At 41.7% G+C, this 24,748-nt stretch overlaps 1 protein-coding gene across 13 annotated transcripts in view; it reads left to right on the top strand.

Annotated features, from left to right (window-relative positions):
• The window catches only part of LIMCH1 (LIM and calponin homology domains 1), a 275,637-nt gene that overhangs the window by 205,292 nt on the left and 45,597 nt on the right, over positions 1 to 24,748 (top strand). For 9 of the 13 annotated variants that reach the window (XM_067531168.1, XM_067531165.1, XM_067531167.1 and 6 more), the window contains 6 exons: positions 8,031 to 8,124; positions 11,298 to 11,467; positions 12,532 to 12,637; positions 17,480 to 17,554; positions 18,304 to 18,332; positions 19,525 to 19,608. In XM_067531168.1, coding sequence (XP_067387269.1) covers positions 8,031 to 8,124; positions 11,298 to 11,467; positions 12,532 to 12,637; positions 17,480 to 17,554; positions 18,304 to 18,332; positions 19,525 to 19,608 — 558 coding nt within the window. The remainder of the gene's footprint in view (positions 1 to 8,030; positions 8,125 to 11,297; positions 11,468 to 12,531; positions 12,638 to 17,479; positions 17,555 to 18,303; positions 18,333 to 19,524; positions 19,609 to 24,748) is intronic. The other 4 variants (XM_067531174.1, XM_067531170.1, XM_067531176.1 and 1 more) reach the window with 1 other exon arrangement.

Genomic DNA, 24,748 nt, shown 5'->3' with positions numbered 1-24,748 from the left:
TGGGGGTGGGGAGAATCAGGCCTTTCTTACTAAGTGACGAAGATACAAAATCAAGAACACAGTGAAAATAACAAAAGCTAGGATTGGTGTTGTGCTACTTTTTCTTAAACTTCAAGGTATTGGACAGTCCTGCTATGCTGTGGATGGGTGAGGGTTTGCTGCTTCCAGAAGGGTTTTGATTCATGCCACCCTCCTGGTGCCGGAAAGCCGCTTCATCCTTGGCTTGCATTTTTGGCAATGGACACTACTCTCCTAGTGCTGGTTCTGAACCCAACCATGAGGTCAGGGACAAGCGTGGGAAGCCAGATTATGTCAGGAGTACAGACTTGGAACTGTCAGAGGGAGCTGGTTTGGAGCCAAGAGTGGGTGACAGCAGGAAGGCAGGCTGGTGGCAGAGTGAAGGGTGGTTGAGGAGTGATACTGAATTGGACCTAGCTGGGGATGAAGTTTGCCACTGTCCTTGGAGAGGTAAGAGGTGGGAATGTTTGGAATATAGATGCAGGGGCTTAATTTTGTTGGCAGGAGCAGCATCTGAAAGGGAGTTAAATGTGCAATTATAGTCAGAAGAGTAATTATGTGAATAATGGCACCTGCTTCTGTTAACACTGCAAGACCAATACAGCTATGGAAGAGTGAGCTGAATAGTATTTTGCTTTGGTGTTCACCTGCTACAGTGATAAAGGTAATATCATATAAGTATCTAAATTGGTGTAGCTTGAAATTTTCTGTCTGTCCAATTTCTGTTTGCAGAATCTTACCAGTGGTGATGTTGATATAGGAGGCAGAATGTGACTTGTTTCAGATACCAGGTTGAGTCTGCAGGTTGAGTTTACGTTTACAAAATAACCTTTTGGTTTGTAAACTGAGTAAACGTGATATGGAGTCTTTGGAAAAGAATAAATATGCACCCACACAAAGTGCCATTTTTAGAGTTTCTTCTAACTAAGGGTTTTGTAATTTCAGATTCATGATTAAATCAACAATTTAATTAGATGGTATAAATCATTATAATTAGTCTTAGTTTTCCAGCTTCAATCAAAAGAATGTCAGTATTCTGGGGTGTTTATTGTGTGGTGTTTGACATTTTAGTTTCCAGAAATGCCTTGCTCCAGTGCATAGATATAATTGTAATAGATAATTTAGATGCAGTGGGATGTGATGGATAGATCATTTCTGATGTCAATTAGTTATAACAAGAACACCAGGACTGTGTGGCACAGTGGTAAATTAAGGTCTAAAATCACTGCCTTAATATACTAAGAAGCAGCTAAGAGGTATGAAGTTTGTTCTTTCAAGATTACACAGCTTGGTTGTCCTTGTCCAAGAAAGAAGTATCATCATTCTGTGTTTGCATATAGATGGCTTTCTTTTAATTTGCTTCTTTGTCTCACTATTTTGGACCATATTGAAATGGTGCTTTTCGTTTTTGTATTGTAGATTCACTGAAAAAGGTTAGATGGGGAGAGAGCAGTCCTTTAGAATTTCTTATGGCCAGTGAAGCAAGTAGATGAAAGGGAAGAGCTCTATAGAGAATTACCAAAATTGCCTCCAAGATAGAAATTAACTCCTACCTAATGACATGATACATTATAATCTATTGCCACATAGAAACAAATGAAAATAAAATATTATAAGAGCAGAATCTACCAGCTTCATAATTCTTAAAGTAGAGGAAGCTCTTCCAAGAAGAGAACCTATTTTCAGGGACTACTAACATCATGAAAAAACTTCCTTCCAGTCTAAAACTAATTAATTTAATGCTGTTTTTTTATATAGTTTTAACAATTTGATTTAGCAGTTTATCAATCAGAAATAGGTTTACAAAAATGGGTGGCAATTTCATATTCTGGTTTTTTGCCTGGTCAGTTCAAATGACTAAAACTTTTTAGATGCTACTCCCAGGCGTTAATTAAATTATTTTTCTTATTGCCCATAAAAATGCACTTTTAAAAGAATTGGTTGTCTTCTATGAATTACAGAGCTGTAAGAAACTAAAGAGAAAATAAAAAAACCTACCACTTGCATAGCACGTCCCATTTTCAAAGTGCTTTATAAACATTAACTAATCTATTCACATAAAACTTTTGTGTGAAAAATTATCTTCATTTTGTGAGTGAGACTTTTAAAGTTGAGGAACTTAAATGACTTAGCTAAAATATCAGAAGGTGGCAGTGCCATAACTTGGATTAGTTTGAGAATGTGGGGGTAATATTGTATGAGAAAAGGAACTAAATAAATTGAGTTTAGAAAAAAAAGATGGCAGGAGACTTTAGGGTTGGGGAGACAAAGGGTTTAAATGTCTATGTTCTAATCCTACTATACATCTAAAGCTTTTTAAACCCAGATATTTCTTTGTTCCTGTTTCCATTGCCACCGGGATTAGACTAAGGCATGGGCATGACAGGCCTGTACCTAGGACCTTAGCTCCTGGAGTAATTGCTTTTCTTGTATTTTTATTTCAGTTTTTACTTTTGAGTGATTTAGGGCTTTCAGTCTATTTGTGCCACTTCCCAAGCTTTGAATAAGGCAGCACTTCTATCTGTCAACAATAAGTGTTTCTAGTGGGATGGGTTTTCTCTCATCTTCTTACTCTTCCCAGGTCCTTTTTGCTTTTCTCTTAATTCTCTTAATTTCTCTTAATTCTCTGTGTGTGTTTTTTGTTATATTCCGTGTTATCTTTGGCCTCTCTTGCCTTCCCCTCCTGTTGTTTTCTTTTCCTTTCTTGTTATTGCTCCCCTGATGTTTGAGTTCACTGTCAAATAGACTAGACCTGTCTTCTCTCTGCCTGACATGTTTTCCTTTGATGCTCCATAGTGCTGTACTAAAGCAGATCAGCTGGCCCCAGGCATCATTTACAATAGAGGAAGATGCTTTGCACTCAATATGCCGCTTTCTTGCCCAAACTTGCAGAAGAGTTTAGTCAAGTTGCACTATCTCATAGACCAATATGATCTTGCCTTTGTGGAATTTTAAAGGAATGGGGGTCCCTTTATGAGCTTTCCATGTCCCAGCTCAGCACCAGGCATCATTCCTACAGAATAATTGATAGAGAAAAAGAAAGACATACATGGTACTGGTAACAGTCCCACAATGGGAGACGTATTTGGGGTATACATGACCACTGCCTAGATTTATTTGTAGATGCAGAAAAGTATAGCACCAGTCCTGGCAGCCATTGGAAAGGAACAAATCTCCCCTCCCAGAGGTATAGTAGAGAGAAATATTTCTAAGGATGTATGCGTATGTCTGTGGTATATATATGGAGTGGTTAGATAGGTCTCTATTCCTTAAAACTGAACACATCTTTCTTCAATTAGTATTGAAAGTGCTTGTAATTCTGTAGTTTAGTTTAGTTTAGTTAAATAGCAAGCAGATATCTTTACTAACCTGTGGTCCAACTGATGAAGATCTTAAAATGCTCCATAAACATGAATGAAGTAGGCCTCAAAACACCTACAAAAAAACCCAAACAACAAAAACAAAAAATAAAACCCCATCCGACTCCTATAGATATTTTGTTAGATTAATTGATTTTAACTTGTTGGTTTTCCCTCCCTGTTTTTGTGGCACAAAGGTAACACATTTTTTCCATCCAAGTAACACTCATTCTCTCTTTATAAAAATGAAATTGTTGAGCTCAGATTAAGGAGGTGTGGTGGATTATTAGACTAACTGCTAGAGAACAGAGTTGAATTCTAACTTGTACATATGTGGGGATAGGATGGGACCAGAAATCCTCTTTATTTGACTTATCATGAAAATCACATACAGAATTTACAAACTCTGCAGAACTGATGGCTATCACTCAAATCACACACCTCCAACAGATGGTGTTCTGTGTGATTTGGAAGAAGAAATGCTTGTTACTTCCTGCAACACTTTGGCTTTCCTTGGAGGTTTCCCGTCCAACTACTGACCCTAGGTTGTAATATTTGAGTTGATTACAGCACTATGTGTCTGCAAGCAAAAGAGGCCCAGGATTTAGAAAAGCAGGGGCGTCACAGCAGTGTTATGACAATGGTGCTGAACTGACATGGCATGCAAAAATCTTACCTATGTTAGACCCATCTGATGTCATTGTTTCCTGCTCAGTTTAATTAGTACTAAAAAGGGTGGCTATAAAAGCTTGTTTTGATTAAAATACTACACTGTATGTAGTTTAAGGATGTGCTTTTAAAGTTTGACAACTGTCAAAATTCCATTTGGAACATAATTGTATGTTTAAAACTGCAGTCACAGTAGGATAAAAGCTTTTGAGCTGATACTAGCTTTGTTGCTATTGAGATCCACTGCAGCTGACTCATTCTTTTACAGAGTTCAATTTTCAGTAAAACGCATTGCTCTTTAGTACTCCTGGATATTCTTCCCTAATGTCTCTGCGGTCTTGTTGGCTCCAGCCAGCTTGTTTTGCTGCATTTCATTAAATTTGCAATATTGGTATTTTAATTGCCATCATATACAAGCAGGAGATAAAGCTAATATGTAGCTTGAGTTAATTTATATTAGGAATAAATAAAACTGTACTGTAACTTTTCTGTATTCTCCCAGTAGCTTAGTCAACTCAATAGGATTCTTTCCTAGATTTGTTATGTAAGCTCTAGTAGTTCATATTTTTTTCACCCTCTTATAAACAAATGTGTTTGCCATGAGGGTAGGGGATGTGGCTATTTGTTACTGACCAATATGGCCAGAGATAGAAGAATACACGGGTTGAAATCTGAGTTAGCCAGATAGTAGTCTGGTCTGTTACAAAGAGAAAATGAATTAGTTTTTTTTAGTCACAAATGGACATTTATTAACATTATAAAACCAGTTGCACAATTCTCTTCATGAAATGTATGACTTGGTTAAGCAGGGCTGAGGAGTTGGCTAGTTCATGATATGGCTGGCTCATTCAGAACTACAACTTAAACTGAAATATACAATAACTTTCTAGCCCCATCCACAACTTTTTTATCTCAATGGTGACTAACTTTAATGGCTGTTCTGTTCTAATTACTGTTTAACTGTATGTACACTCAGACATAGTGTAAAAACACTATTACCTGCTGAACAAAATTCACTAGCCTTTGAGAATTCTGCTGGGATAGAATCATCATTCCAACTTGCAGGTAGGGTGCTGAGATGCAACACCACCCTGCTACAGCTGCAAGTACAGTCAGCCCCTGCCCCCTCTACCTCCTGTGGGAGGATTTTTTTTTGCCACTGGCTTGGAATAAATACTGGAGAGGCACAGTGGCCTGTCTTCTTGTGCATCCCCAGCAACTCCCTCCTGTGCTGGCCTGTACAGGGCCTGCTTTGAGGCCACCCTGCATAGCAATTTTGTCCACCCATGCTTGACTAAAGTAGAACTTAAGTGGTGCAGAGAGCATTGCCTGGATGGTACCCATTGCAAGATACATGAAAACCATATCTGAGTCGAGAGCTTTTTACAAATTTTCACATGCAGGTCAAAATACACTGTATGGAACATTTCTTTAGGTGCAGTTGAATATGTTGGCATATTTTAACATTGCTTCAGTTTCATACATAGTGACAACATGGAATAGCTTACGATAAAAATATATTTGTCATATGTAAGAAATATAGCATAATATATGGCATAAAGGGAGGGACATTAGTTGTATTAATGATTCGAGAATTTCTAATACAATATGCAATGTTCATGTGATCAAAATACAGTAACATAATAGTGAAATAACTTACATTATTTAACATCATACAGAGTATCAAAAATGCAGGTGGGGAGTTTTCCAGTGAACTTGACTGGTAATATGTATATTCTTTCTTTTCTAAAATACCTTTCAATTTGCAGTATTATTTGGCTTGATGTTGCAGATATTTCATTGTTCAGCATCTGAAAAGAATTAAGTTTCACAAGCATGAACAGACAACCTCTGCAGTACACCATTACAAAAGTCAGTTTCCCTGCACCAAATAGATCTCTTCTCCATTTTTAAAGAGTTGCAACAGTGTCCTTGTCAATACCCTAGTTTGGAATGAAGAAATCTTCTCTGTCACCAGTTCAATTTGTTTCTTACTTAAAAACAAAGATTATAGGTGGAGCTGGCAATGACTCTTACGGTTTTGATTGCCTAACGTTTTCCCATAATAAGACTCTGTTTTCAGTTGTTTCTAACTTTGCCAAAGTTTAACCGTTCACGCTGAAATTTTCCATGCTGGGTGCTTGCTTCAGACTGAAATTATTTTGGAAAGCGTCAGTTGAAGCAGTTCAGCAGTTTCCAAGAGTGAGGCTCAGGAAAAAATGTATTATTTTAGCAAAACAATTCTAGCAAGAGTTTCACTGAGAACTGCATGCTTTGGAGCACAGGGGTTGTACTGGGGTCACAGGTGGCCTGTTGCTTTCCCCATGAAAATCCATTCAAATTTGCCAAATTATAAACTGCTGAAAATCGCTGTTTGCACATGCTTGTAGAGCTTTGTTAGAGGCTGGCAGCAAAATTCTCCAAATATTTTCTTCACTGAACATGCTCCACTCCCACAGAGTTGACTGAGCATGCTCTAGCATTGGACTGAGAATGGACTTTTCCTTCAATTGCTCTTCCTTGGTGCTATGGTGCTAAGAGCCAGAACTAAGAGCAAATGAGACTTTCCTTTGCTCTCAATGCCTCCTGGTACACAGGCAGTGTGGGGGAAGAGGAAGTTTCCTGCCTCAATTGCAAAGGGGTCAAGGGCAGGCTTGTGGGGAGTGATAGGTGAAGGGTGAACAGCGACATGCTGAAGACAGGAACGCAAGGAGGAACAGAGTAGGCTGGGCGGGAAGTGCATACTGGGGCATGGGGCAAAAGATGTGTAATCTCTAAAGTAGTCTTCCCTGCAGAACCTGAAATAAACTCAGGATTCCTGAGTCCCAGCATTCCTCTGCTTTTTGCAAATATCTGTGAAGGCCACTGGCAAAATGTGTCCTCATCCTTCTCTTGGTCCACATAGAAGATAACAATCTACTACTACCATCTATTGATTCCATTAGCTCAAGTCAGAGAGGCCTGAGTGTTGGGTCTAAAGCTTTCTCTCTGCTGATGAACCATGGAGGGGTCAGTGGCCCTAGACTCATGTGGATCCTCTGGGATATGCCAACTTCGGGGCAGCTTTTGTGAGGGAGGAGGGATGCAAACCGTGCTCCATAAGAGCACAACATGGGGGAGACTTTGAGAGGGAATTTGAGGTTTCCTTCCAAGTTTCCTTCTGTGAATTTTAATTGGGAAGGGGAGAATGTGTCTCTAAATGAATCTCTGTTGTTTATTACAGACTAGAAATATTGCACAGGTGTATAATCAATATATTGCAGTTTTTCTTGTTCCAGTTAAGTGGAGAAATTAAATATATTTATATATAAAGTGGAAGTATGCTAAGTAATTTAGCTGTGTTGCTATCGTTCTTTTGATGGTTTGGGTTTGCTCCTGCAATGAGATTTGCCCTAGTTTAGGAAATTGGCTTTTGCAATAACTGGGATTACTGGCTTGATATGGTCTTATCATATTTTTCAGTCCTCTCTTAATAATGTTCCAAGTGCTTCACGTCTTTTGATGATAACCACGGAAAAGTTCATTTAGATAAAGTATGTGTGCAGCACTGGGATAAGGGAAGTACTTCATTTGTTTTGCCAATTTTTATACTAGAGAGTTTTGCAGATTAATTAATAAGATCATCAAATGAGCTTTAGGTTACTCCATATAGTAAAATGTATATTCCATTCCATCTAACGCAACTCAAGGTATTTTCCTTTTAAAAAAAAAAAAAAAAAAAAAAAGGATGTTCTAAGGCCATTATCAACAGTAGTAGATGATAGTGAGCATTTAGAGGAAATTAATGTTAAGTAACTCAAAAATATAATAGTCCATACTGTTCATAAACTCACTCTTCAGTGTTTTACCCCTCTTGGGTTCATTTCAATAGACAAATTTCAGTTCAAATACATTACAAAAAGGAAGCAAGTACTGCAAAATGGAAATGACTGAAATTGTATTTGTGCTCTAGCCATTTTATTTCAATAAAATTATTCTCTGCAGGCCTCCTTAACTGAAGAAGTTAAACCAGCCAACCAAAAAGATGAAACTGATTCTGGCAGGACGGAAATGATGATTTCAGAGTTTGCTTCACCAGGTTTGTAGCTGCAAAACTACTTTGGCCTGGTGATAGTCTCCTACAAATCCATTGTGTTGTGGATCTGTCTCTTCTTCCCTGCTAAATGCTCATGATGCGTGCATTCACAGTGACATCTAGAGGTTTCATGAGAAAATGCTGAGCTTGTATTTGTCCAGAAATGGTATAATTACATTGCTTTCAAATCTATCTGTTGCATATTATCTCCATTTTGTAACTTACATGTCTTTGTGTGAATAACTCCTGATTAAAGTGCAGCATGCCCAGAATGTACTGAAAGTAGAAATAGAGATAATGCAATAATGGTTTCAGTTCAAGAAATAGATTTTTTTCCCCAATACATAGAGTTTAAGGCCAGCAGGGACCACTATATCATCTAGTCTAACTTTCTGCATTCTCACAAGCTGCCAACACCACCTGCGCTGAACAGCTGAAATGAGACCAAAGCAAATAATTAAAGCAATCAGTTTCCAAACATTAGAAGATAATAAGGTGATAACTAACAGTCAGCATGGATTTGTCAAGAATAAATTGTGTCAAGCCAACTTAATAGCTTTCTTTGTCAGGGTAACAAGTCTATTGGATGGGGGGAAGCAGTAGATGTGGTGTATCTTGACTTTAGTAAGGCTTTTGATAATGTCTCGCATGACTTTCTCATAAACAAATTAGGGAAATACAGCCTAGATAGAGTTACTATAAGGTGGGGGTATAGCTGGTTGGAAAACCATTCCCAGAGAGTAGTTAACAGTGGTTCACAATCAAGCTGGAAGGGCATATCAAGTGGGGTCCCACAGGGATCAATTCTGGGTCTGTTTCTGTTTAATATTTTCATCAGTGATTTAGCTAATGGTGAGAGTACATTTATAAAGTTTCTGTACAATACTGAGCTGGAAGGGTTTGCAAGAGCTTTGGAGGATAGGATTAAAATTCAAAATGATCTCGACAAACTGGGGAAAAGGTCTGAAGTAAATAGGATGTTATTCAGTAAGGACAAATGCAAAGTACTCCATTTAGGAAGGAACAATCAGTTGCACACGTACAAAATGGGAAATGACTGCCTAGGAAGGAGTACTACAGAAAAGGATCTGGGGATCATAGTGGACCACAAGCTAAATATAAGTCAACAGTTTAACACTGTTGCAAAAAAAGCAAACCACATGTATTAGCAGCAGTGTTATAAGCAAGACACAAGAAGTAATTCTTCTGCTCTACTCCATGTTGTTTAAGCCTCAACTGGAGTATTGTGTCCAATTCTGGGTGCCACATTTTGGGAAAGATGTGGGTGCATTGGAGAAAGTCCAGAGAAGAGCAACAAAAATGTTTAAAGGTCTAGAAAACATGACCTATGAGGGAAGATTGAAAAAGTTGGGTTTACGTTGGAGAACTGAAGACTGGGGGGAGAGGGGGGACGACATATTTCAAGTATATAAAAGGTTGTTACAAGGAAGAATGAGAAAAATTGTTCTCCTTAACCTCTGAGGATAGGACAAGAGGCAATGTGCTTAAATTGAAACAAGGGCGGTTTAGGTTGGACATAGGAAAAACTTCCTAACTGTCAGGGTAGTTAAGGATTGGAATAAATTGCCTAGAGAGGTTGTGGGATCTCTATCATTGGAGATTTTTAAAAGCAGGTTAGACAAAGACCTGTCAGGGAAGGTCTAGATAATGCTTGGTCTTGCCTTGAGTGCAGAAGTACTGGACTAGAAGACCTCACGAGGTCCCATCTAGTTCTATGATTCTATTACACCCCACAGGAGGTTAGGCTGTATACTGAAGAAATGGGGAAAATATATATCGAGGCCATTCAAGCCAGTCTTTCTAAGGGTTCATAAATAGATGTGTATGGCATCAAAAACATTGGACTTGCCCTTCCCATTCTGTGTTAAGGCTTTTTGTATGGTTCCTGGTCAGACAAAAAGGAATACAGTTGTAAAACTTACTTTCTCAATTAGTTTTAAAATTATGATGCTACTATTCCCTAGTAACAATGTTGTTAAAAAGCAAATTACATTCCAACATAACATTTATTTACTGCTTATTCATAATAAGAGCATGCTAATTTATTTTTCAATTTCTAAAATGTGGCTATCACCGTTTATCTTAGTGCAGGTACATAGAAACAATATGAAGTAGATGGTTATGTAAATGACATACTTGCTTGTAATAAGAGTATAAATATACCCCTCCTACCGTTCAGGCTTGACTAAACAGTGGAGCTTTTCGCCCCTAGCTGTTCAAACGCAAGGACTATTAGTAAGGGCTCATCAGCTGATCTGAGCTGCTTTGGTGGTGCACATGTAGAGGAAAAAGTGAGCCCAGTCTGTCAGGTAGATCAAACTCAGTAAAGGTTAATATCAACATCTTGAATTGCAGCTGGCAGCCAATGTAGCGCCTGCAGTGCACTAGTGTAACACACCAGTGATGGAAGGCCAAATTCTGCACCAGTGAAAGTTTCCAAGTGGTCTCTGATGGTAGCCCAGTGAAGTTAATTTTATTAATGATCCAATCTGGAGGTAACAGGCTGAAGGTAACTTTGCCAAGGCCCACATCTGAGAGAAATTGTCATACCAAGTGTAATTGAAAAGGGTATTTTTGCCCACCTAAATCCCTTTGGACTTCAGGAGTAACTGGAGACCCAAAGGTATCTTCTAAATTATGTACCTTTTTGAGGGATGTACAACCTCTCCCTGCCATTTTCTCTTGATCCTTTCCCCAGCCAGCCATCATCATCTCTGTTTTATGCAAACTGAGCCTCTGCCATCCATCTCTCTGTTAGCCAGGCACTGGGAACGCAAAGAAAATGCACTTCCTTCTTTTAATGAAAAAAATAGGTAAATCTGAGATGTCATCCACTGCTGATAATGAGACAGTTTGAGCTGCAATATCCTCATCCTTGTTTGAGTACGAACCTAATACCTGTTTCTTTGAGGGAATGAATTCTGCTTACCCTGAGGGATGTTTTAAGTACAGATCATCCAGTTTTTAACCCCACTCCACAGTCACTCCGATTGCCAGGAAAAATCAGAGTTACTTTTATTTTATCCCTCTCCTTTCCGTTCCCTGCCCCAAAATAAGGAATTCTTAAAACTGCAATATTTACATAGCCGGGTTTTTTTCTAATTTTTTAATGTCATGCTGAAAAAATGTTTTGATTCTTGTGTTGTGTGGATTAGCTTCAGAGCAGAAACAATTCAAGACAACTGTTACTTGTGCCCGCCCTGCTGTGTCCAGCATGGAGTTCCCACCTAGCACCCATTCCGAAGAAGTGGATTCAAAAGATAAAGATCTGAAGAAACCTGAGACAGAACAACAGAAGGAAGCAGAGGTCCTAGTTACACAGAAGGTAGTGTGATACAGAAGAGCATGAGAGAGAGAGAGGTAGAAAAGGACCTGCCATGCAAATGATTTAGTGCTAATGAGCTAGTTGCTACTTTGCCTTATGTAATACCAAGCTACGAATTTAATCAAAGCAGCCTGTTTAGTGAACAATCCTGAATCACTGTTGTTGTGCAAAATTTTCCTTTTTCTTCCACCTGGAAGAACTAAACTTTGGTATTCCTATATACACTGAACCAAAGATCTAAGCTTGCAAATGCTGCAAATATGGTACTTTCTGTTGCATGCGGGTCAGTTAAAGTCAACAGGACTAATTACAGTTTTGAACACTGCATGCTGTAGTAAGTGTTTGCAGACTCGTGACTCAATTCAGTTGCAGCTCCCTGATTTTGCACGACCTGCCCAGAGCAATAATTAGAGCAGAAGAGGGGCTGCTCTAACACTTACAGTATTAGTATTAGGGACCTTAAACCAGTGAAATATAAGTGTAGGATAGTGTAGTTCCACCACGCTATCTCCTTTCCTCAACATACCTCCTATTCTAGACATGGGGTGCGACTGTCACTTGCAGACAGGGAGTTCCTCTCCGAAAGAAATTCTCCACTGGTCACTTGAGTACCACAAAGTGGCTAGAACAGACCAGAGAATCAAACCTGAAGATCTTAAGTTTCTATGTGCAGGGAAAGCAGAATATCTGAAGAATGTCAAAGAAAGAAGTTTGCCCTTAAATTCTTCTTGAAATGTTCAGTGAGTGCATGTGGTTGAGGCATGATTGTCCCTGACAAGACTCTGGTGTGAAGAAATGTACATCCCTGCCATAGTTTTGGTATCTAGGGAAGTGCTAATATCACAGAGGGGGCAATAAACAATAAAAAAACAGAATTTAAAGATTACAAAATTATACCAAAATGATGTAAGTAAAAGTTTAGCATCTTAATCTTGATTCAGAAAATAAGTGAAAAGAATTCATATAGCAGAATTAGGACCTCATTAATTATGTATGCTAGCATTTTATTGAATCAGACATGGTGCTTTCTGGATGTTAATGCCTGTTCTTAAATAATTGGATAGGTAGTGAAGTCAAAGGCTTCAGAACAAGAAGGGAGTATATTATTTCCATTTTTGAAGAAAGTACCTGAGATCAGCCAAGTTACTCTGCAGAACTCTGATCAACAAGGTAAGCAAAAGAAAACAGGAGTATTCTGTTGCTTTGTAGAATTTAAGTGGGTAGTATTTAAACATTCATTAGAAATGTCAAAAGAAAAATAGCTATCCTTTGACTTATAGTTCTTCTTCAAGTAATGGTCTCTATGTGTATTCCACTTTAGGTGAGCATGTGCTCCATGTGCCTGGAGTGGAATATTTTTCACTGGCAGTGTTCACTGGTCCTCCCCTGTGCCCTTCTCCTCTGCATGCTCCCAGCCAAAGTCATAAGGGACAGTTTAGACCAGCCACTTTTCCAGTTTTTTTCTACTGCCTGTGGTCTGAGACTGAACTTATTCAGCGTCTACAACTTTAGCTAGCATTTGTTATTTTCTAACTGTAGATAGTTTTACCTGTCTTAGATAAATTATTCAATAGTTAGCACCATTTCAGTAGAAGTAGGGGCCCCCTGACATTCTCCTGGGGCAGCTAGCATGCCCAAAGCCTGCTCAGGATTCAAAATCTGTGTGGTCTTCCCCTGAGCCTTCCCAGTCAGTGATGACCATGACATTTGTGTATGTTGCCTCAGTGAAGCTCATATCCCCTCCAAGTGCAATGTGTGCTAGTCAGTCCCTTGATTAACCTATCAATCCCCTGAATTAAGGCTTAGAAAATTCCTGCTGGATTGTTCAATAAGACCACAGTCTGACCCTGGCCTTTCTGATCCCCACTGTACATTGGGCAGAGGCACCAAGAAATTCTTCTTTGAGCATGGTTTTCTCGGGTTCTGGGACTGCTGGGAGCAGATCTGAGAGCTCTAACAAACAAAGCAGGCAGGCTCAAGGAGGGTGAGCAAACACTCTTACAAGAAACATAAGAAATCCCCCTTTACATGCTCATTCAGGAAGACCTCCTCTCTGACATCCTCAAAGTCAGGTGAGACTTCACGCCTCAGTGCTGGTGCCTTAGGAGCCCATGAGGAGCACAGTACCATTTCTGGTGACACCATCAACCAGTCAGATCATAGTAAGACCATCAGGACTGACTGCACTGCACATTGACATGGAGGGCTCGTATTCCTCTGACGAATCTGGGATCAGGGGAAGAGCTTCACCAGCCTTATCAAGACAAGAAAAGTCAGCCCTGATAGAGGCTCAGAAATCTCATGGGCATCTTCCCACTCCTACAGGAGGGACTATGTGGTCCAAGACCAGTTGCATCCTTTTCCCTGCGGGCTGCCCTTTTACTCCCATCCCTCACATTGGACTTGGGGTCCTTGGAATCCATATATGAGACATCTGGAATACAGATGGACAGAATGGAGTTGAGGCAGGCATCCCCGCGTGAAGAAGAACATCAGCCCACTCAGGAACATTCTAAGGAAGAGGATCAACATGACCAGGTGGAGCCACTTGTCCCTGCAGGATTATCATTGTCCTCACCAGATGAGGTGGTCACATCACCACTGGGTGACTACAGACAATTCCAGGATGTCCTGAGGAGAATTACAGACAAGTTCTAGATGCCCCTGGGGAAGTACAGGATATTCCTCACAAATTACTGGATGTCCTTCACAGTGTGAGTCTTTATAAAATGGCACTACCAATTAATGAGGCCATGTTAGAACTGGTCAAGATAGTCTGGGATTCTCCAGACACTTGCAGCCCTACTCCAAAAAGAATGGAGAAGAAATATTTTTGTACCATCTAAGGGAGTGATGGATTCAGGAGATACAACTTCCTGCTTGATTGCAACATCTTTGGTAATGAGATGGGGTTCATGGGTCCAGTCCCCTTCCTCCCCCTGAACTCCCAAAGAAGTTCAATCCACCATGGAGGATTTGTCTTTCAAGGGAAATAACCTATTAGTGAAAAAACAGATGAATCGTTACATTCCCTCAAGGACTAACCCTCTCGGCATGCACCATCGAGGAGTGCAATACTCTCTGGAAGACAGCCTTAGCAGACATTTCTCCACAGACCACAAGTGGGAGCCACATGACTTGTGGTACAGAGTATCTTCAACAGTGGAGATCCTCGTTGGGGGATCTCTTTGCATCTCAAGAGACCAAGAAATGCTCGGGCTTCTGCTCTTGAGCAGCCAGGGGCTCTAATGTCAGAGGGGATGCATTTCTGTTACGATGGTCAGAATCGCTGATGTACATAGTCTCACCCATCCCTCTCTTATCTCTAATCCCGAGGGAGATCAAACAAGACAAAAGGTCGCTGATCCTAGTCACTCCTGGATGGCCAAGGCAGTTCTGATTCACCTGTATTGTCCAAATAGCTTCTCACCTGTGCATCTTTCTAGCTATTATAGCTCTTTCTAGATCTATTGACCTGCAGGCAATGGCAAGATCCTTCATCCCAACCCTGTATCACTGCATTTAACAGATGATAAATGACAAATTTAGGGAGGTCATGCTCGAAGGCTGTCTTTAGCAACAGCAGAAAAGGCTCCATGTGGAAGTGTTATACAGTAAAATTGAAAAGATTCTTTATATGATGCCAATGTCATTGGATACTCCTAGAGGGTTCCAAGGTCCCTGCTATCCTGGACTACCTCCCCTTTCTAAAAATATCGAGGCTGCCTCTCAGCTCCTTACAAGTGCACCTGGCAGTCATTAGTGCCTTTCACCTTCTGGTGGACAACCATTCAGTCTTTGCCCATACTACTACAGTAAGGTTTCTGAAGGGACTTATCAGAATCTTTTCTACAATGCTGAAGCCTGCCCCAATATGGGACCTCCAATTTAGTCCAGCCAGCATTAACAAATTTGCCATTTGAACCTTTAGCTTCATGTTCCTCGCTCGTCTGCCTATGAAGATTGCCTTTCTGGTTGCAGTCATCTCAGCCAGAAGAGCAGGTGAACTGGGGGCCCTTCTGGTGGATCTTCTCTATATGGTCTTCAACAAGGATGAGGTTTTCCTTGAGGTTACATCCTAAATTCATTCCAAAAATCTTGGAAGTGGGTCATCCGCCCATCTGTCTTTGGTTCAAAGTCCCATGCTGCCAGAGAAGCTACACTCTGGATATCTATCCAGCCTTGGCAGTCTACCTGCAGATGACAAAATGCTTCAGGAAATCTCGCTAACCCTCTCTTTCTTTACTGAATGTATAAGAGAGGAAGCAAGACTTTCCAAACGGATTTCAGAAGGCATCCTGCTTTGCTATGACTTGACAGTGACCCCTCACAAGATGAGAGCCCACTCAGTCAGAGGCTAGACACTGTCAGTAGCTTCACTTCATGATGTTTTCCTTCTGGAAACCTGTAGAGTGGCAACACACAGGGACCATCACCCGAAAAAGAAAGTCCAGTTACTTACCTGGTACAGTAACTGGAGTTCTTTGAAGTATGTGGTCCCTACATACGTTCCCCTATCTGTCCTCCTTCCCCTGTGCTTCAAGTTCTTATCCTAAGGTTATTCACAGTAGAGAAGGAAGTAGAGAGATGATCAGACCACACCACTCCTTATACCCTCTGCTCAGAGTACAAGGAAGAGAAGGGTACAGGCACAGACCAGGGTGAAAAATCTTCCATTCTCAGGTTAATGGAGCACGTGCGCGCCTTGAGTGGAATGCACATAAGGGCCACACATCTCAAAACTCCAGTAACTATACAAGATAAATAACCAGACTTTCTAAAAGGAAATGATTCTTTTCCACCAAAATTATTGCTTCTGAACTAGTATTGTTAGCATAGCTTCTGTTGTGATAAGAGAGTAATTATCACTACATTCCTTAAATAGAACAGCAGATGCATGGCATGAGTCAAGAAGAGCAGGATGGCACTATCTAGTGTATATCTAACATTGTGTTAAAAGGTATATTATATTTAAGGGTATTATATTTTACTAGTACTGCTGTTTTAAGATGAAGATAGTTTAGTAATTTCTTTTGATAATAAAAATGTTTGTAATTAATTTCTGCCCTCGTCTGCTCGTGTGGCTCCTATTAAAGTCAATTATAACAATGCATATATCTAGCACACACCTTAGTTTATCTCACAAATATTTGACATTGCTGTAAATCAAATTTCTTTTTAGCCTCATTACAAAGGTATGACACTTCTTATTCATCAACATGTGCAGATTTTTAATTGTGTGTGCAATATAATACACATACCAAATTAGAGCAACCCCAGGAATTACATGACTTTCTAGTGTCCCTTGAAACCTTCGGTCCCTTAACCTTTGGTTAAGTGGACTTCTATGGTGTGAATAAGTAGTGCAAAGACTTCTCCCACTTACCGCTGTTTTCAGGATTGTAATTGCTCTAGATGGCAGTTGTGAAAAACAAAAACAACTCTGAGTGGAAATAAAAGCTGAACTTGTAATAAGTTGGGAGATGCTTCTCTAATAATACAACTTAAGCATTAACTTAAACTAAACGAGAGCAGCCATACATTGAGTAATAGAATGTAGATATTTTAATTTTTAGTAATGCTGAAATGCTTCCTGTGCTTTAGTGCCCACATAGAATAGATGGTGCTGAGAAAGTCAAACAATACAAGACAACTTGAATATGTACGATATGAACTCAGCATGACTTTTTACATATGAGATTAAAAAATGTAGCATTCAGACTGAGACAAATATCTTTAATTATACACTAGAATATTAGAGGATATTTAGATGACATATACCACAACAACTTTTAAATACTAAAAGTATTTCTGCTAAAACCCCTTTTAATTTATCTCCATGGAAAATGGAACTCAAACTAGCCCTTTAAAGCAAATAAATCACCCTTTAAAGCGAATAACGAATTAATTTAAAAATCTGTTCTGTCCCTGAGTTCACTTCTATCTGGTAATCCATTTTCTTTTCACAGTGTCATGTTTATTGTTTTGTTTCTGTTCTGCCATCCACTCTAGAGTCCCCAAGCTGTGCCAGTGTTCCGCTTAAGGTTCGGAACTCCTGGCGACGCTCTCAGTTTTTCTCACAGTCAGGTAAATGCTGCGCTGGGAGTTGCTGCATCCTTCCCGCTGCACTGAGTAGTAGGTGTCTTAAAATGTGTGTTGGGGCAAAAGCTGGTCACTGATCACTGGTACTTATTTCCACTGTCCGCTTTCATAGAAAGCACCTATTCCTGTTGCACAGTTGGCAAAGAGCTGTTGGATCACATGGAGATGTAATGCGTTGGTTTCAGACACCAAAATAATAATCGTTTGCCTTTAAATTTATTTTTACTTTACTTCCATTTTTAAGTGGTTTAGTTCAAAGGCATTTAGTAGAAAATGGTAATGGTTCTCTTGGTAACTGTGGCACTTGAATAGTGTATTCCCTTGACACGTCCTCCTATCTTTGCTCTGCTTTTTTTCTTTTCCCTCATTGAATAGTGAAGGGAAAGTTAAATTAAATTTGATAACACTCTGTGTTCAGACACTGCTAATTACTATGACCAAATGTAGTTGTCAATAGCTAGTGGTAGCTTAGAAGTACTAAGTTGTTGATGTTATGCTCTTAGTAGCAATATCAAAAGTACAAAATGTTGGTGGAGGGTACAATCTATTTCTCTGATCTGTTGTATCATAATTTTTCCATTACTGTTGGTTGTGGGGTAGGTATTGTTATAAAGTTGAATTGATAGCTTCCTCTTTATACAGGTGTGGCTAGGCTTTTTACTTCAAGTTAAGAAAAAGCATATTTGACCATCTTAATATTTTGGGAATTGATTTTTGTTTTTCTCTTTCTGTAGTGGATTCTGAGAATAGTGACAAGTTAAATGTAAGTAACTTCTTTGCACTGTTCTTAATAGTAAAATATTAGTGTGATTAGTGTAGAGATTTGCATGATGGTTACAACTAAATCAGTGATTCTTTTGGAAGTCCTTTCTAAATAGACTCAAATAGGAAGAAGAAAACTCAGCTCTTTTAACGGAAAGAAAAGAAGTATGATCCAAAACACTTTATACACTTTTTAAAACAAATATGGAACTACGTTCTGTTCTCAATTATATCTGTGCAATCCCATCAGTATTAGTGGAGTTGTACGGGTCTAAACTGAGAGTAGAATTTTCCCCTTAACCAGGAGAAATGCAATATTATGCTGTGTGTGGATTCACTTTGGCCTGGATCCTGCATACATGCTTGACTTTGAGAATGAATAGTCCCATTGGCTCTTATGGCTCTGTGTCTGTTTGTATGTTCTTTCTGATTACTTGCATAGAAATGATTACATACAAGAAATGATCGATAGATGAAAATCCATTACCCCTCAAGGAAATCCACATATATTTGAACAAAGCGCATCCTGTATTCCATGTACTGCTCACCATCTGAAAAAAGACATTATTTTTCTCATTTAAGACTGTATAGGGCTCATAATGTAGAGTAATATGATGTAAAATATCTAAAGGTCTCAGTTTCTTTAAAAAAAAAAAAAAAAAAAAAAAAAAAAAAAAAAGAAATTAATACATCACATAATGGGTCCCTGTTCTGACTGGGGCCCATAGATCTTATTGCAGTATAAATAATATCTTAAACCAAGACTTGAGATTGGATATTGTATCCAAGATATGAAATGTGTGTAATCATTCTACTGTAATGATTTATTTTGATACTTGTGAAATCAGAGGATTATTTTCAGGAATTGGTATATTTATATGTGTTGATCAATGTCCCTTGGAATTTCTTCTCAATCTTTCTTTTCTCCAGTTCTACCTGATGGTTTCCTAGTTTTTATTTGCAAACCAAATGATTTTTCTGTAACTTGGATATATTGCAAAAATAAAACCATTCTCAATTGATGGCGAAGCAAGCACTGTAAATTGAAGTAATTATAAATCTGAATTCTTCCTGTAATTTAACATTTTCACTTGATCGGTAGAATAGGTTAAATGACTACATTGTGCAATTTTTTAGGGTTGTTTTATGATTTCTATTGTTAGATCCTAATAACCTCGTTCAATTTACCTAAGCGTTTCAGTTTCTGGTCCTGGGATCCAGAAGAGGAACGAAAGCGACAGGAAAAATGGCAGCTTGAACAGGAACGCTTGCTTCAGGTACTTGTGCTACTAAATTTCTTCCCACTATTGCTCAGTTGTTTTTCAGTTGAATTGTCACTCTTGTCAGAACTTGAGCAACACCGCTTATGTCATGACTATTTTAATTTTAGTTTCAAAGCTGAATATTTTGTATTAATTAAATAAACCTAAAATTGTTTCAAGATACTGCTGAACACAGCAGCAGAATTTAACTGGTTAAAATGTAAACAATATGTAAATTTACTGTTTAAAAACATTTCTACTCAATTTTTGTATAAAAAGAATTTACCGTGATTATCTTTAATTCTTCTTTGAGTGCTTGCTCATCTCGATTCCATTGTAGGTGTGTGCGCACCCCCATCCACAGTTACCCTAATTTTTTCCCTTTAGCAGTATCCATAGGGCTAGCTTCGGCACCCCCTGGAGTCCTGCGCACATGCTGCGGTACATAAGGTGCTGCCGGCTCTATGCCCCCTCAGTTCCTTCTTTCCGCCACTGATGGTTACTGGAACAGCGTTCATTGCTTGCTCCCGCAAGTGCCTCTTAGCGTTAAGTGTTCTTAAATAGCTGTTAATTAGAAGTAGTTAGTGTATTTGTAGTGAGCAGTTGTAAATAATTTAGTAGTTAAGGCTTAGTCCCCTTAGGGACCTCTGCCTGGTAGCAGGACATGCCCTGATCTCTGAGCTTCAAGCCCTGTAATTCTTGTGGCAAATCCTTCCCACTCAGCGACCCCCACGACAGTTGCCTGGGGAATCGCACAGAAGGAGAAGTGCTGTATCTATAAGGTGTTTAGACCAAGGACTCAGAAGGAGCAGGAAATTTGTCTGAAGGCCTGCTCCCTCTTGCTGCCAGACACCATGTTGGTGCAGAGCACCCCTCCGGCACTGGAACTTCCATGGCACTGATCTTCTGTTTTGCCGTCAGAGAGGAAGCAGAAGAAACAACGCTCGGAGAGGGGTCGCTCCCTTGTGCCTAGGAAGACCAAAGAAGCAGGATCGAGTGTAGGGCCATCACAGGTCCAACAGGCCGAGCAGACTCTCTGCAAGAGCAAGTCTTGCTGCCTAGAGCCCTAAGTCCTCTGAGGGAGCCTCCTCTGACTCTGGGGAGTGGAAGAGGGCTTCCGCAGAATCGTGGTGCTGTTGATACCAGAGGCATTCAAGCAGCAAGAGACTTAATGGCACTGTCCTTGCCTCTGACACCTCTGCCCCAGATGGAGCAGGTGAAAGGGAAGGCACCAGTGTTAAAAGGGAAGCCCCATTGGGACCCCCCCCCCCCCGCCATGGCTGCACCAATCTCCGAAGCCCCGGCGTGCCTCTCCGCAAGCCAGGTCGCCACAGCGAAGGTCTCCTCCCTCCAGGCACCGATCCCCAAGGGTACGTTCCCTGTCACGAGGATGATTGCCATAGGCGGAGCGCTGACAGCAGAGGCATTGAGCGGCATTGACTTGGCACCAACCGGTTGCTGGCACCAAAAGCCTCGGGCCTGGCGGGGCGGTACCGATCCAGATCAAGGTCTAGCAGACGCTCATGGCATCTGGACGCTCGCCCAGGCATGATCGGCGCCATCATCAGTCTCTGGCACCAAGACACTCACTGTGGTGCGGCAATGTTCCCACTCTTCCTGCCACCGGAGGTCATCTCCAGCACGGCACCAGTCTAGAAATCGTTACCACCAGTTGCCGGTATCACGCTCCCCGTCACCGAGGCAGCGGTCATCGGAGTATCAGAGGTCTTGGGAGGCCAGATACTGCCCCTGCTCTCCTCGGCACCACTCAGCAGGAAAGGGGTCAAGCTCGGGCCATTGTTGGTTGCCAGAGAGCACGTGTGGTTCCTCAGGGGAGGATAAATCATCAGCACACCAACCTAGCCAACCCCATCGACCGAGGGGTCAAGAACAAGGTCCCTGACCGGCTGATTTAGGCTGGCCTCAGGGACTGGTCAACTCAATGGCCCTTTAGGGATCCCTGGGGGTTCCCTGTGGCCACAGGGCCTTATTCCCTTCGGTCATCGGGGAAACAATCCGCAGCCTCGGCACCCTGGTTGAGAGTCACAGCTCGGCCTTAGATGTGGAGTCAGATCCACTGGAGGGGACATCTACAGCGGTCCCCCAGCAGCCAGAGGAGATGCTGCCATGCCCTGCGCCAGGTCAGTTGTCTTCCTCCTCGCCTGACGAGGCAGTCATGACAGGGCCATCAGCCCCCCTGGATGACTTCCGTGCCCACCAGGAGCTCCTCGGGAGGGTTGCCTCAAACTTGGGGTTAGAAGCAGAGGAGCTCCAGGAAACATCGGACAACCTCTCTGATGTGCTGGTAGCTGCGGTGCCGGCCCGGATCACCCTGCCAGGCCACAAAGGGGTTCTCAAAGTAGTTAAAACCTTGTGGCAAAAGCCATCCTCCTTCCCACCAACCTCTAAAAAGGTGGAGAAAAAGTACTATGTCTTCATTAAGGGGTTCGAATACTTGTTTACGCACCCTTCCCCTGCTTCCCTGGTAGAGGCGGCTGCAAACGAGCGGGACAGACAGGGACAACCCAGCATGACCCCCAAAAACAAAGACAATAAAAAATTGGATTTGTTTAGAAGAAAAATTTAATCTATGGTGAGCCTGCAATTCCAGATTGCTAACCAGCAGGCACTGCTAGGGAGGTATAATTATAACTTCTGGGACTCCCTGAAGCGTTTTGGTGAGGCTCTGCCCCAGGAACAGGCATCGGACTTTCCCACCATCCTGGAGGAGAGCAAGACAATGGCCAGGGCTGTCTTGCAGGCAGCATTGGATGTGGCTAACTCGGCTGCAAGCTTGATGGCCTCCGTGAACTCCATGTGCTGGTGCTCATGGTTATAGTCATCTAGTCTATCCCAGGAGGTGCAACAGTCCATTCAGGACTTGCTGTTCGATAGAAGTGCATTCTTCTCGGAACAGACCAACACCTAACTCCACAGGTTGAAGGACTCAAGGGCCATTTTGTGCTCATTGGGCCTTTACACACCACAGGCCTCGAGGAGGCAGTTCCGTCCATAGCAGCCTAAGTACCAGGCCCAGCACTTCAGGACCTACTGAACGAGGGACAGAGAGAAATTTTTGGCGGCATCGATCGGGCCCGTCTTCCTCTTCAGCCAATCAGCCGGCCCCTTCCTGATGTTCTAGTGGGCAGTGACAATCGTTTTGATGGTGTGCCCGAGGACGGCGTTCCAGTCTTGCACCAGGATCCTACTTCCCCAAGATTCCACAACTGACTTGCCCCTTTCCTCCCGGCATGGGCCTGTATAACTTCCGATCGTTGGGTCACGGATACCATTGCAGCGAGCGATATCCTGCAGTTCTCTTCCCACCCTCCCCCACATACTCCCCTGTCCCTCTTCAGGGACCCCTCTCACAAGCAACTCCTCATACCGGAGGTGGAGAGCCTTCTCGCACTGGGAGCTGTGGAGGAGGTTCCAGCAGACACCAGAGGAAGAGGTTTCTATTCCTGCTACTTCCTCATTCCCAAGGCGAAGGGGGGCCTCAGGTCCATCTTGGACCTGTGAGGGCTAAACAGATACATCAGAAAGTTGAAGTTCCACATGGTCTCCCTAGCCTCCATCATCTCCTCCGTGGATCCAGGAGACTGGTATGCCACCCTCAATCTGAAGGATGCATATTTTCATATCATGATATTCCCTGGACACAGGCGTTTCCTCCGGTTTATGGTGGGATGTTCCCACTACCAGTTTGCGGCCCTTCCCTTTGGCCTGTCTTCTGTTCCAAGGGTATTTACAAAATGCATGTCTGCTGCATATCTCATGCGCCAGGCTGCTTATCTCATGTGCCAGGTGTTGGAGGCCCAGTACAATTTGAGTTGCTTGACCACTGTCCTACAGGCCTAGCATAGCTTCAGTTGCTTGCTTGGCTATTCTGACCCCTGTAGCATGACATCTTCCAGTTGGCAGAGATGAATAGGACTACTGAATAATCTTATAGATGTCTCAATTTCTGCATACCCTGGCACATAAGACAAAATACAGATACTGTATGCTTGCAGCTGCACATAGATAACAGTGATGGGAACAACAAGTTATCCTTGAACATCTGGGGATACACTGTTATTGCCAAGGGGCATACTTTTACTCCGCCCCTCCTATCATCAGATGTTGTTTTGACGACCCCAATTATCATGGTAAGAATGAAATGTAGTTAGGGATGGAAACCCAATGTAAGTAATTAGCATATATGATAATGAGTAGAGAGATAATTAGGTGAAGGCTGTTTATGGAAGGATATAAGAAGTCATTATTTAGACAAAGGGGTGTGCTCCATTAACACCTGACTCCGTGGGAGGTGCTGCCGGTCAGACCAGAGGATCCACTGACTCTCTGGTCGGGCCCCTAAAAAAGCCGTTCCTGTATACAGCCTTCTGAGTAACTGCTTAGCTCTCCAGGTTTAGTGAGTATGATATATTGTAGTTAATTTTAGGCTTTGTATCTAACTAGTATATTTATAGAAAATCTTGCACATTAAACCTTATTGATCTGCAAATTGGGCGTACCGTGTCTCACTGGTATTCACACTGATCACAAAGTGTCCAGAACCAACACCAGGGGGGTTACGATTTACCCGTATCTAGACGACTGGCTAATCAGAGGCAGGTCCAGGTCCAAACCAGTCTGGACTTAGTTCGGGCCACCTGTCACAGTCTTGGCCTGCTGGTGAACAAACAAAAATCCACATTAACGCCAATGTAGAGAATAGATTTCACTGGGGACATTCTAGACTCCACGTGGGCAAAGGCATTTCTGCCACAGACTTGGTTCGAGGCCATGTCAAACCTGATAATTGGCCTACGTGCCTATCCCCTTACGACGGCGCGAACTTGCTTGCAGTTGCTGGGCCATATGGCAGCATGCACCTATGCACTGCGCCACGTACGTCTAAAACTCAGGCCGCTCCAGCTATGGCTGGCCTCTGCGTACACCCCCCCCCGAGCAGGCACCCCTTGGACAAGGTGGTCACAGGGTGCCCTCACAAGTCCTAGCCTCCCTGGGTTGGTGGTTGGACCCCTGGTTGGTGATGAAAGGGATGCCCTTTGCAGATCTAGCCCCCTTGGTGACTCTGGTTTTGGACACTTTGGACCTGGGGCGGGGGATGCGCATATCAGCTCCAGTCACAGTACACAAGTGACCT

The sequence above is a fragment of the Emydura macquarii genome, unplaced genomic scaffold (assembly GCF_026122565.2).
Source record: "Emydura macquarii macquarii isolate MOO-44397 ecotype Brisbane River unplaced genomic scaffold, CSIRO-AGI_Emac_v2 contig_3128, whole genome shotgun sequence".
NCBI lineage: Eukaryota > Metazoa > Chordata > Testudines > Chelidae > Emydura > Emydura macquarii.
The sequence above is the reverse complement of the archived record's forward strand: the minus strand, read 5'-3'. Positions and strand labels throughout refer to the sequence as shown.